Below are 12,688 nucleotides of genomic sequence, written 5' to 3' on the forward strand. Positions count from 1 at the left end.
CTCTCAGTCTGTGTCTCTCATGAATAAATAAATAAATAAAATCTTAAAAAAAATCTATAGAAGAAAAAGTTCTTCCAGCTTTTTGTGTGAAAAAGGTCATAATAAAGGAGTAGAAAATGATACCCTGGGGTATCATTTCTCACTGCTGGATTGGCAGGTGTTCACAGGCTTGAAAACACACTTTTCTGCAATCCACTGAGTGAAATTTGGGCCTGAGCCGAGGATTAGATGCTATTGCATGAAGGTTGTATTTCCTGGGTGTGATCATCGTGTTGTGGTTACGGAGGGGTGCGTGCTTGTGCTCGGGAAATCCGTGCTACCGTGTTTATGGATAAAATCCCCGGAGACCTCGGAGCCTACCGTCAAATACATCAGCTCAACAAAAGTGGTTGTGCTTTTATTACCAACCAGTCCTTTTAATTGGGGACATTTGACAATGTTGGAGACCTTTTTGGTTGTGACGTCTTGGGAAGGAGGCTATTGGCACCTCCATGAGTGGAGGCCAGGGATACTGCGAAACCTCCAGCAAAGCGCAGCACGGCCCTCTCGCCAAACATCAAGAGTGCCAAGGTTTAGGAACCTGGGGTAGACAACGATGAAGCAAATGCGGCTCTGGTTGGGTTAATCTGGGTGATGGTACCGTTGAGCTGCTCCTTCAACTTCTCTGGAAGCGTGAAATTTTTCAAGACAAAGCGTTTAGAGAAAAAGTAAATTTTATTTTATTTATTTTTAAAGGTTTTATTTATTTGTTCATGAGAGATGCAGAGAGAGAGGCAGAGACCCAGGCAGAGGGAGAAGCAGGCTCCATGCAGGGAGCCCGATGCGGGACTCGATCTCAGGACCCCGGGTCACGCCCTGAGCCACCCAGGCGTCCGAAAACGTAAATTATAAAAATATATCATCAAAAGAGTCTAGGAAAGGAAAAGAAAGCCACACTGATAAAACAATAAGCCGCACATATTTTTTAAAGCAGCCTCCCCACCCGACGTGGGGCTCAAAGTCATGACCTCCAGATCGAGACGCGTGCTCTCTGAGCCAGACAGGTAGGTGCCCTTGTATTTTGGTTTTGTTTCGTTTATTGGGCTCTCACTACGGGATGATCAGAGACATAACCTTGTCATATTAAAACTAGTTGGAAACGAGCAACCTGTGTGTTCCCCGCAGGGCTCGGGAGACCCGCAGCTGAAAAACAGGCCTCAGAAGATAATTACTAAAAAATAAAAAGTCTCCCCGACGACGTAATGCTTACGGCAACACAGTATAATCGGCGTGGTGGGCGAAGCTCCCGTTTCATCCGACTTGATGGCCCATCCTGCCCTCCCTGGGCAGGGGCTGGGAGGTGTTGACAAATGCAAAACGGATTTACTGAAAAAGTGGGTTTCCTATATGTCAGGGCTAAATATAAGGCTTTTCTGAGGCCCGACTTGCGCCCCTCGCTTGGCACTGGTGTCCTCCTCCGCTCTCTGCCCCCCTCACAGGCCTTCGTCTCCCTCCTTGTCCCGTTGTGCAGACACGTCGAATGGCTTGGTATTTTTGTGACATTTCCTAATTTCCTACTGGACGTTCCAGCCCCAGGAATTCTTGTTTTTCTACAGCCTCGCTGCCCCCCAGGTGAAGCCTTTTTGGGGATGATGCACCTGCTAAGAATAAAGGAGTCAAGGCCCAGCTTTGAATTTTAAAAGACTTAAAAAAAAAAAAAAAAAAAAAGGCCTAGAAGAAACAAACGTTTTCAGAGTCTGACGTTGAGGAATGCCAAGATCCAGGCACTTGAGGAAGGAAGGGTCTTCTGGGTTTCAAAGGACTCACTTTAAATACTGTAGAACAGTGTTGGTCACCTGGATGACCGGAAAATAGAAAAGGTGCAAAGCAAGGAAGGGTGGAAGTAGAGCGTTGGCTCCCAGAGGAGCTGGGGACGCCTGCCAGGACGCGGAGAAGACCGGAGCGTGTGGCCCAGGGCTCCGGGCCTCCCCTCCTCCGCGTGGAACCGCACCCCTCCTCGGCCCCCCTCACCCCCTCCCCAGCCGAGGATGTCGGAGCAGAATGTCCCAGTGTCCCCATGAGCAGGGGCAGGGGAGCACAAGGGCGAGCTGTGGGGCATCTGGGCACAATGGGCCCAGGGGAGGTGAGTCGCCTCACGGTCCCCGCCGAGAAAGCATTTGGTGTTCGTTGTGCAGCGCGGGGTCGGGAGGGCGGCCGGGACACCCGGTGGTAGGCCTTCGTCTTGCCTGTGAAGTGTCCTTCGGTCACATCCACGTTCACTCAGTCCCAACACGTTCGTCGGTCTCGTGGGGTCAGGGCTGCCAGGGAAAATACAGACGCCCGGCTACATTTGAATTTCAGCTTTTCAAAATGATTAAAAAAAAAAAAATTAGTATAAGTATGTCCCATGCAATATGTGGGATATACTTATACTAAAACTGATCCGTTGTTTATCTGCACTTGAAATCTAGCGGAGCGTCGTGCGTTTTTATTTGCTACTTCGGGCCACTCTGTTTGCAGCTCCTCTCCCTCCGCTGCTGGCATCAGGAGGAGCGGGAAGCTGGAGTAACGGCGTCGGGGCAGAGGCTGCGGCCTGCACCCTGCCTCCCACTCCCACCGGCATCCCACGGCCTCTCCCCCGGCATCCCTCGTCCCTGTGGTCCCTGTGGTCGCCCCAGTCTGGACTTCTGGAACGATCAGGGCTCGGGGATGGGGGCCCTGGGCCACTGCAGACCTCACCGCGCTGGACAAAGGGCCGTGGCCGTGGGGACCCTGCGACTCAGTTTGCTCCTGGTGTCGCCGTCTGTCCCGCGGGGTCTTGGGGGTCCCCTCGCCTCATCCCCATCTCGGGGAGTGACAACGTCTTCAGACCTCTCCGGGGCCCGCCGAGCTGAAGGGACCTGAGGGCTCCCCCTCGGCCCCCACCCCTTGGGGATCCCCCCTTGCGATCCCAGTAAACCTCTGTGTTCCGACCCAGAGTCGCTAACTCCTTCTTTCCTTTTACACCTTTTCTCTCCCCGCGCTTTAGCTCACACGTTTGTCTACTGCTGCGTTCCCTGGTTCGCAAGCCATGCGGCGCTCCCGGCTGAAATTACGCCCATGTGCTGCGTTTCCACTTCTGCTATTGAATGTTTCGGTTCTAGATTCTCCATTTAGTCTTTTTCTTTTTTTAAATTGTCTCATTTTCTGGTAAAACTCCCCAGTGGTACCTATTTGCGTCCTCGGCCTGCATCTGTGGGGCCACATCAGCCGGGCTGCTGGGCGGTCCTGACCTCACGCTCCAGCCCCTGGGGTCTTACTCCAACGTTGTCGCTTAGCCCCGTCGTTCAGGATCCTGCCAACCCCCCTTTGCTGCAGGCAGACGATGCAGGCCTGTCCCCGGCGGGGTGGCCGCTGTGCGCGGGAGGCCGCCTGGGCCGTGGCGGGATTGAGGCCTGGGCCCTTAGTCCGCGACCTCCGGCCTGCAGGTTGAGCACCTGGCCTGCTCCCCTGGGCCGCTGCCTCAGGGGGTCCTCAGCTCGGGCCACTGTCCCCTCACAGAGCGAGCCTGGGGAAAGTGCCCTGGGCCCCCCCGAGCTCTCTCTGCCGCGGTCAGCAGAGCCTCAGACCCGGGCAGGGGTGGGAGGAGGGCGGCCGGGGCAGACGGCGAGCTCCCGGCCCTCGGGGAGCCTCACGCCTCGCTTTGTGTCTCTAGTGCGCCCGGGCCCCGAGCCCCCCGGGGGTTCCCTGCTCCCCCTCCAAGGCTCGGTCTTGCCAAAGCCCATATGTTCAGGTTTATTTATTTATTTTTTGTGCATCACGTCTGAAATGGCCCAGTGCTTCCATGGGAAAGAACACTGCGGAGTATCAGCTTCGCTTACAGGTCCCTCCTGCCCCCTGACCTTGGTCTCTGGCCCGGCCACCGAGGCCACTCTCCAATGCTTTTAAGGAGATGTTTTGTGTTTTATTACAGTTTTTCTACTTATTTGAGGCAGTAGCGTTGCTCTTGCATATCCTTACTTTTTTTGTTTTTTTTTCTATCAGTCGCTGATAGAGTGTGATAAAATCTCCCACTATAATTATGGATTCTCCGACTTCTTCTTATATATATATATATTTTTAAAGATTATTTACTTATTTATTTGACAGAGAGACAATGAGCACAAGCAGGGATGAGGGGCGGAGGCAGAGGGAGAAGCAGTTTCTCCACCGAGTGGGAGGCCTGATGTGGGGCTCGATCTCAGGACCCCAGGACCATGACCTGAGCCGAAGGCCGACACTTAACCGATGGAGCCCCCCCGGGAGCCCTTTCTTCTTGTAGTTAAATCAATTTTTATTCCCACATATTTATTCTGTATTATTAAATTCATCATCAGAATCACGCAGGTACCCCTGTGTTATTAAATTCATATGATTAGAAAAAAATTAATCTTCATGACAAATTATTTTTTATCCTTGTGTAGTTTTGTAAAAAATCTCCAGTAATGCATTTTCCCTTGAAGTTTAATTTGTCTGGTATTGGGTGTACCAATTTTCCTCTTGTTGCTGCTAACGCAGTATATGATTTTCCATCGTTTTACTTTAAACTTTTATGTATCCTTATGTTTTGATGTCTCTCTTGTAAAGTGCATATAGTTTTTTTTTTTTTAAATGCAATCTGGCCTCTTTATCTTTTCATTAGAGCATTTAGTGTACTTACTTATATTAACTATAATTAAAGATATATTTGGGGTGAAATTTCCCATCTTACTATTTACTTTGTGTTTATTCTTGTTATGTTACTGTCTTTTCTTGTGTTCATTGATTTAAAAAAAAAAAACTATTCCATTTTACCTTGGTAGCTACCTATTAGCTAAGTTTCAGAGACTGAGATGTTTTGAAAGCACATGATTTTCTTGTGAGGATTGATTGATTGATTGATTCATGAGAAACACAGAGAGAGGCAGAGACACAGGCAGAGGGAGAAGCAGGCTCCATGCAGGGAGCCCGACGCGGGACTCGATCCCAGGACCCCAGGGTCATGCCCTGGGTCGAAGGCAGAGGCTCAACCACTGAGCCACCCAGGCGCCCCGATGTGAGGATTTGATGTACTTCCAGGTCAGTGCCATTCCTCGGGTGCAGTCCTTCTGGGTCCTGAACTACAAAAGGGGAATTACTAAGGAGAGGGTTTCCTCATTCCCCTTCTCTTAGTGAGTCCGAAATTCCATCTATATACCTAATACTGATTTCCTCTGATTTTCTAAATATCTGTATGGGAGGTGTTCCTTAGTCCTTTATGTTGCTTCAATGTAAGGTCTAAATGTCAAAATTCTAAAAGGCGTTATACTCCTGTCATTAAAATCTTGGTCTCTAACGTCAAGGAGATTTGGGTTTAAATAGTGGCTTTACATCTTGATATTCAGATTACCTGGAAAATAACTTGATTTCCTGTGTTCTTTGAAAGTCTAATTACTAAGATGAAACAAGAAAATGCTATAAAGCATTTAGCATAGGGTTAGTCAAAGGGGAATACTCTAGAAACAGTTTCTTGAAAAAAAGAAATTGTGACTCTATGGGAAAATATCCTTAGAATGGAGAGATTTGATGATTACCACCTCAATCAAAAAATCGGACTAACCCTGTCACACAGTAGAACAACCAGACATTATGTACCTTTTAATGTTAGCACTAACCTCATATGAAGAAGCATATTATACTACCTATGTAGTCTAATTGCTAAATATTTTTAACTGAATCAAATCATGAAGAGATGATGAGACATTCTATGTCATTTATAGACATTCTCTGGGAAAACCATCCTGAATCCTTAAAAAAACCCAACAAGCCAATATTCTAAAAAACAAAACCAAAGGCGGAGGAATGCTTCTGGCTAAAAGAGATTAAGAGGTCATAAAAAATGACATGCACTTGTAAACTTGTTTGGATCCTGAATTGGAAAAAAAAATCTATATATTTTTTGAGGCCATTAAAAAAATTTAAACAGGGATTGTTAATATTATTTAACCAAATAAAAATTTTAGATGTGATGATATTGCATATAGGATAACGGACTTATTCTTAGGAGACCCATGTTGAATATTTAGGGGTAAAGCATCACCGTGGCTGCAAATTAGTTTCCAATGTTTCAGTAAAAATAAATACTAAATAAAACAAATGTGGAAATCTTAACAACTGGTGTATCTGGTGAGGATATACGTAAGAGTTTTTTGTCATATGTTTTTACTTCTCTGTGTGTTTGAATTTTTTCAAAATAAAAAGTTGGAGGAACATTGGTGGCTTTTCATTCAAGTTACTCAATCTCAGGTAAGTTTTTAATTTATCCAATAAAAAATTTATCGAGCACTTACTACGTTACGTGCTTATGGATGCTGGGGTGTGGTGATGAACCAGATAGATCATTCTTTTATTTTCCATCTCCTCATCCATAGAAAAGATGCAGAGCAATGGTATCCCTCGCATAAGCATTATGCTTGGTTCAGAGTGGGCACTCAATAAATGTTGGCTATTATAATTAATCAACTTTGTCCATTGTTTGCCTCATTTCATCTATTTGATGATTTTGATCTTTCAATTCTACTTAAAATGAAAATGTGTGTGCATCCTGTGTATTAATCTTCCCATGATGTTACTATTCATCTTATTTTTGTTAATATTATTAGGATATTTGAAGTTTTGGAGAGAAGATATTATATGAAGTCAAAGCAAAGATCCAATTACAGTGGTTAGGGGTATATTTTTCAAGTTAGGCTTTTATTTACTTGAGCATTCTAAGATCTAAAGTTTATATTCAACAGATTTTATTGATGATTATATCCTGGTCTAAGATCGGGTTATAGACTAGAGGCAACTAAAGATTTCTAGGGGCACCTGGGGGGCTCAGTGGTTGAGCGTCTGCCTTCGGCCCAGGCCGTGACCCTGGGGTCCCAGGATCGAGTCCCACTCAGGCTCCCTGCATGGAGCCTGCTTCTCCCTCTGCCTGTGTCTCTGCCTCTCTCTCTCTGTGTCTCTCATGAATAAATAAATAAAATCTTAAAACAAATAAAATAACGGTTTCTAAATTTAAAAAAATACTAGATCTTGAACTGATCAAATATCAACCCTGGGAACTCCTTCATATTCTATGCCAATAATCTTGCCTCTTTAACAAACTGTGTCTATGTAACACGTTATTTTATCTGAGTAAAAGCAGTCCTTCCCCCCCATTCTGCTCCACCCACTCATGTTCTCAGAGGCTAATGGCTTGGTCTGATAAAGGTACAGTTCCCTCTAAGCACGTACCATAAAATTTATCATTAAGTTGCCAAACTTTCCTTTCTGTGTAGACTGTGCTCAGTTTATAACTTATTATATAAAAATTATTTTAATGCTACAGTACTAAAAAAACAAACTAAAGACCATTCATATAACTGGTAAAGTAATACTTAAAATTCATTGGGGTGACCCAATAATTAAAAATAAGTGATACTTTTGGGTTATGTTTATTTGCAAGTGTTTATTCAAAAACATAAAACATTTCTATTTTCCTGTTTCTCTCTTACAGCTTTTGAGGAGACTAAAACAATTATTCACATATTTGCACTGATAGTAAGCATCCCATACATCTTTTGGGCTGTGGACAGTCAGTCTTGTTCACTAATGATACAGCAAATTATTTTTATTTTACATTCTGGGTAGGATTAAAATAAATAATATAGAAATAATTTAACAACTCTTCGTGGAATACCTACTATATTCCAGGTTTGTGGAACATAAAAAATAATAAATAAATGGTCCCTGCCTTCAAGAAGCTCACAGTCTAACGGGGGATACAGACAAATAGACAACTTAATATAGTAGACGGCTTTGGGAGTGGTATGGACGGAGGATGATGGGAACCCTAACGAGGGTCACATAATCCAGAGTGGTGCAACCTAGGGACGGGGTCTGGGTCCAGAGGATAAGTTTTACGGAAGAGTTTGCCACAACGACAATTAACAGCGGGTGCGAGGAATTCCTCCAGAAGGGACGGTCAACTAGGCCCAGAGACCTCACTGCCTGGTCTTCGAGGCCCTTTCCAGCAGATCCTCCCTGCTTGATCCAACACAGGGAATATGCAGAGGGTGACGTATCTTTCCGATACTGTGTCCATCTGCTAACTGTGGGTTTCCCAGATTCTTATTTTTTGTGCCATAGGTCACAATTTAAGAGGAAAATGTCATACTAAAATGTTTTGTGGAAACTTTTCACTATGGTACTGACTACAGATTCAGAATGAACAATCCGGTATAGTGAGTACTATACCATCTACTTTAAAAAAAAAGAGAGAACAACAGTTAAATCGAAGGTTCCTGGAGAGCTATAAACTTAAACAAATCAGATATATAGGGTTCTCTAAAATACATATATTTTTCTTTTAAATGTGACCCGGAAGTCCTTTGCCTTGGTTATCTAGGAGTAAGACACTAGATGGTGCTATAAGGCTGTTAGAAAGAAAGCTTTAGCAAGAAAAACTGGCAGTTAGAAATATTCTGTCCCTGAGAAAAGTTCCAGGTCTGCAGGCAAGTAATGAGAATCTTAATCTCACAAGGTTTAGCCTTCTGGTCAGGTTAATTTTAAACTAAACCACAAGTATAATACTTTTTAAAATGCTTTCTTTTTAAAACACTTCTTAAGTGTTTTTAAAACACATTTTAAAAGGGCTCAGCATTTGACAATTCAATCTGATTCCACTGAAATGGACATTTTACAGTTATTGAAATATAAATGTATTATACTCTGTATATTGAAACACACTGTGAATAATTTCATTTAGGTAGTCTTCCTGGTGCTATCTATTTCTAATTCTGAGCCCGGTTACACCTACTACTGAATGAATCTTTCTAATCAGTTTCTTCAACCGGTTTCCAGAATTCCTGAATCGTGATTCAGTAGAAAATGCCCATCAAACCCTCTTGTGATTAATTACTGCAACATACTGATACAAATACATTTAAAAACACTATCGGTATGGTACTTCTTACACAACATTTCATGATCTTTCCACCTTACAATAAAACCAGAAAAATGTTTTTATGAAAGTGCAGAATAAAAACAAAGTTTGACTTTTAAAAAGTTTTCTCCTTGGTTTTCTTTTAAATGTTGAACATAAAAAAGGTAAACCAAAAAAAAAAAAAAAGAACCTAAGAGTCATTTTAATTTCAAAGTCTCAAAGTTACGAGATCTGTTTGTGATTTTTCGGCTTATCGTTCCAGTTCTGCTTCTAGAATCTCCCCCCATGTATCTGCATCCATTGGGTACATGATTTTTTCTGGTAAACTAAGAGGAGAACATATGTTGCTGTATCTGCCACTTAGCCATTCGTGTTTCACTTTACTCTTCTGGTAGTTCCTCAGCAGTATTACCTGGAAGGGGTAAATCATCATCGTTAAAGGATGTAGTAGGGGGCTGGTCAGTGAGTTTGTTTAAAACGGGAGAAGCTGACTGACAGGGCTGAAAAGAGGATTAAGCATTTACACTGATAAACACAAACTAACAAATCTGTGGTGTGTGCATGTAGGTGGGTGGGTGGGTGGGTACACGTGTGCATATGCAGAGTGAGCCACCCCGTTTGCCGTGAGTTTTGGATAAGGTGGACTAAAGTAGTGAACAGAGGGATATGCCTGAGTTTAGGATGCAAAACATGTAAAAGGATGGATGGGATGGTGTGGCTTATAGGAAAAGAACAATCATTCAACGTCAACTCCAAAAGCCAACACTCTGATATGAAATCCTACCTCCTCCGTGCAGAAGGTAGAGTGGGCTCACACCTGCCACCACATTGTCAAGAACACTGCAGACTACAGAGACCACACTTACTCTCCAGGAATATCCACTTTCTACATCATTGTCTATCTCTCTTTGGCACACAGCTCTTAGAGTCAAGCAATGAGGTTTCCATAAGGAGTCACTGTCTCTTACTGTGTTATTCCAGCTCCTGCACGTTATCGAAGCCCTGCACAAACTCCGAATGTCCAGCTGACTGAAAATTTTAAAAGTAACTTCTGGAGGCAGCAGTTCAACAAAGTTATTTTGACCCTCTTTTTTTTCCTTCTCAGCATCCGCAGCATTCAATTCTAGGTCAGAAACTCTTGAATTATTGTTCCTCTTGGAGTTTTTCTGCATAATGTTTTAGCAAATTATCCTCATATGTAACCTAAAAGGCAAAGTTTAAATATGTTCAGTCTCTCTGGATCAGACTACAGAATGTACCCTGAGCCGGATACTGCCTGGGTATGATTTAAAGAACCTTAACTTTTTTTAGTTTTTCTATCTATAAAATGGGGCCAAGGATGCTCCTCTCTTGGGTGTCCTTCTAAGGATTAACAGGGATTATGTGTAAAGCATCAAGCTTCACAATCTGAATTGCACGTGGGAGGTACTCAACACTTGTTACTTCCCTTTTTCTTTTTAAACGTTTTTTAGTAAATGGGTTTGTTTCTTAACATTTGTTTTTCTGCTTCCAAAGAGCATTATCTAAAAAAAGAGAAGTGATTCTTCACAGACCAAAATTGTAGTAGTAGAAATGATTATTGCGGGAACATATTTGATTCCAAGCATTTGCTGAAAATACTTTGGAAAGCGTGTACGATTCAATGATCTTCAACTCCTAAATACTCGTCTGTGGGAACTGATGCCTTGTCATTAAGTCCTTCATTTACAGTTTGTGACTTAATCATAAACCGGGAGGACTTTTATAGTTTATACGATCATCGTTTAGCTACTTGTACCAATGGGTAGGTGTGTTCACAGCTGACACAACTACTATCTGAAATGGACTAGAGGTTGAAGTCCAGGTTATAATGACAAAGTCTCAAATGTTCAATCCAGTTATAAGATTAATGTTTCGGAAATGGCCTCTTGAAGCTATTCTACAGGCATAATTATGAATAAGAACAGTAGTTCTTGAGGCCATGAAGCAACAGTAACTAGCAACCATAAACAATGTTTATAATTCAGCTAGGTGCAGCATATAATTAAAGATGGAAAGTCCAGTTTCTGCTAATCTACCTAAGGTGCATGGTGTAGGCTTCTAAAATCAGCTGAAAGCACGGAGCTATTTTTGCCTATAAAGACAGCTCATATTACTAAAAATCAGTTTATTCCATATTGCACTTCCTTTTATGATGGGGGGGGCATGTGGCAGTGCAGGAGGAGGGGTTTGTTAAATACTTTTTTTTTTTTTTTAAGATTTTATTTATTTAAGAGAGAGCGCACGCACAAGTAGGGGGAGTGGCAAAGGGAGGGGGAGAGTCCCCGCAGAGCACAATGAGGGGCTTGACCCCAAGACCCCAGGATCATGACCTGGAGCCACCCAGGTGCCCCTAAATGCTTTTTTTTTTTTTTTTTTTTTTAACTCAGCTAATGATAACTCCCCCTTCTAGACATGCCACTCACCTATGTTCCCGGACTTGCCAAGGCCACAGTTGCTCCCATTCATTCGGCTGTTTGTGATCCGAGTTAGCCACGGTGGTTAGAATTTTACTGTCTCTGTTCAGCAGAGGACTTCCTCTCGAAGTTTTGGGGAAGGAAAGCGACAGAAACAAATTCATGAGTCGAGAGCAAGTTTTTTGCCAGTTCACTCACCTCTCTTAACCATCAATACAAACCAAGCCAAAGTACACTTTTGGTGGAGAAATGAGAGTCTACATCTCCCCGGCCGTGCATTTAAACACCTGTCACTTCTCCCAGAATCTCAAGGGGGAGGGGGAGGGGGGGATAAAAATGCGTCCTCTCCTTACAGTTCTTCTCCAGGAGGCAAACGAATGTCTTTGGAGTTAACAGCTTGGCCGGGGTGGGGGGGGGTGGGGGGGGTGGTGGACGCCTCGGGGAGGCTCCTAAACCCCCGCTGGGCATCTCCTTCCAAGAGCAGTTTTCCTGGATGCCTGGGAACCTATCCCTCTTCCGCCCCTTCTGGTGTATGAACCACACCTTGCTGAGGTCTCTCTGCAGGTCAGGAGCTCGCCCCGCCCACCCATCGCCCCGCCCCTCAAGCCCCGCCCACCCATCGTCCCGCCCCTCAAGCCCCGCCCACCCATCGTCCCGCCCCCTCAAGCCACGCCCACCAATCGCCCCGCCCCCTCAAGCCACGCTCACCAATCGCCCCGCCCCCTCAAAGCCACGCCCACCCCTCGCCCCGCCCCCCCGGCACCTGCCAGCGGCGCAGCCCGGGGTGGGGGGGCGGGGGGTCCGCACTCCGCGCGGCCCCACCGTGCAGGTCGGAAGGAAAGACCCCGCAGCCCCAGTAGCCGCCCCCCGAGGGTCTCCGCCGTCCGCAGCTGCCCGCCTCCGACGAGCACGGGGCGACGACAGCGAGCGCCGGCACCGACTGTCCCCGCAGCTCCAGGCGGCTGAGCGGGGCGCCGCGCCACCCAGGCGTCCGCCGTAAGGGAAGACCCTCCTACCTCCAGGGCCGCCTAGGCTCCTCCGGCGAATTACAGCCTCCGGAATTCGAATCCTTCGCCATCGTCTCCCCGGCCCCGCCCCCTGCGGCCCCGCCTCGCTGCCTCGAATTCCGCGCAGGCGTAGAGAGGAGCGCGCGCCGCCTCTTGGGAGTGGTAGTTTCCTTTTTAAACCCGGGCGCCCCCGCTCCGCACCAGAGGACAGCGCGGCGGACTACAAGGCCCGGCAGCCTCCGCGGCGGGTGGGCGGGGAGAGCGCGCTGCGGGGGGCGGAGGCGTGGCGGGGGGGGGGTGGTTAACCCGGGCTTTTAAAA

The 12,688-nt window shown here is 45.5% G+C and overlaps 1 protein-coding gene across 2 annotated transcripts; it reads right to left on the minus strand.

Annotated features, from left to right (window-relative positions):
* Positions 1 to 7,420: 7,420 nt before the first annotated feature.
* Positions 7,421 to 12,500, minus strand: FBXO48 (F-box protein 48). 2 transcript variants are annotated; one of them, XM_049115923.1, is made up of 4 exons: positions 12,378 to 12,500; positions 11,371 to 11,482; positions 9,793 to 10,129; positions 7,421 to 9,338 (listed from the first exon to the last, which is right to left on the minus strand). In XM_049115923.1, exons 3-4 carry the CDS (start codon positions 10,096 to 10,098, stop codon positions 9,177 to 9,179), a joined length of 468 nt encoding a protein of 155 aa, XP_048971880.1. In that variant the 5' UTR covers positions 10,099 to 10,129; positions 11,371 to 11,482; positions 12,378 to 12,500; the 3' UTR covers positions 7,421 to 9,176. The 2 variants fall into 2 exon arrangements, 1 of the variants encoding a protein (XP_048971880.1); XR_004802940.2 differs by having other exon boundaries at positions 9,199 to 9,338; positions 9,711 to 10,129.
* Positions 12,501 to 12,688: the final 188 nt, after the last annotated feature.

Source organism: Canis lupus, chromosome 10 (genome assembly GCF_003254725.2).
Source record: "Canis lupus dingo isolate Sandy chromosome 10, ASM325472v2, whole genome shotgun sequence".
Classification (NCBI taxonomy): Eukaryota; Metazoa; Chordata; class Mammalia; order Carnivora; family Canidae; genus Canis; species Canis lupus.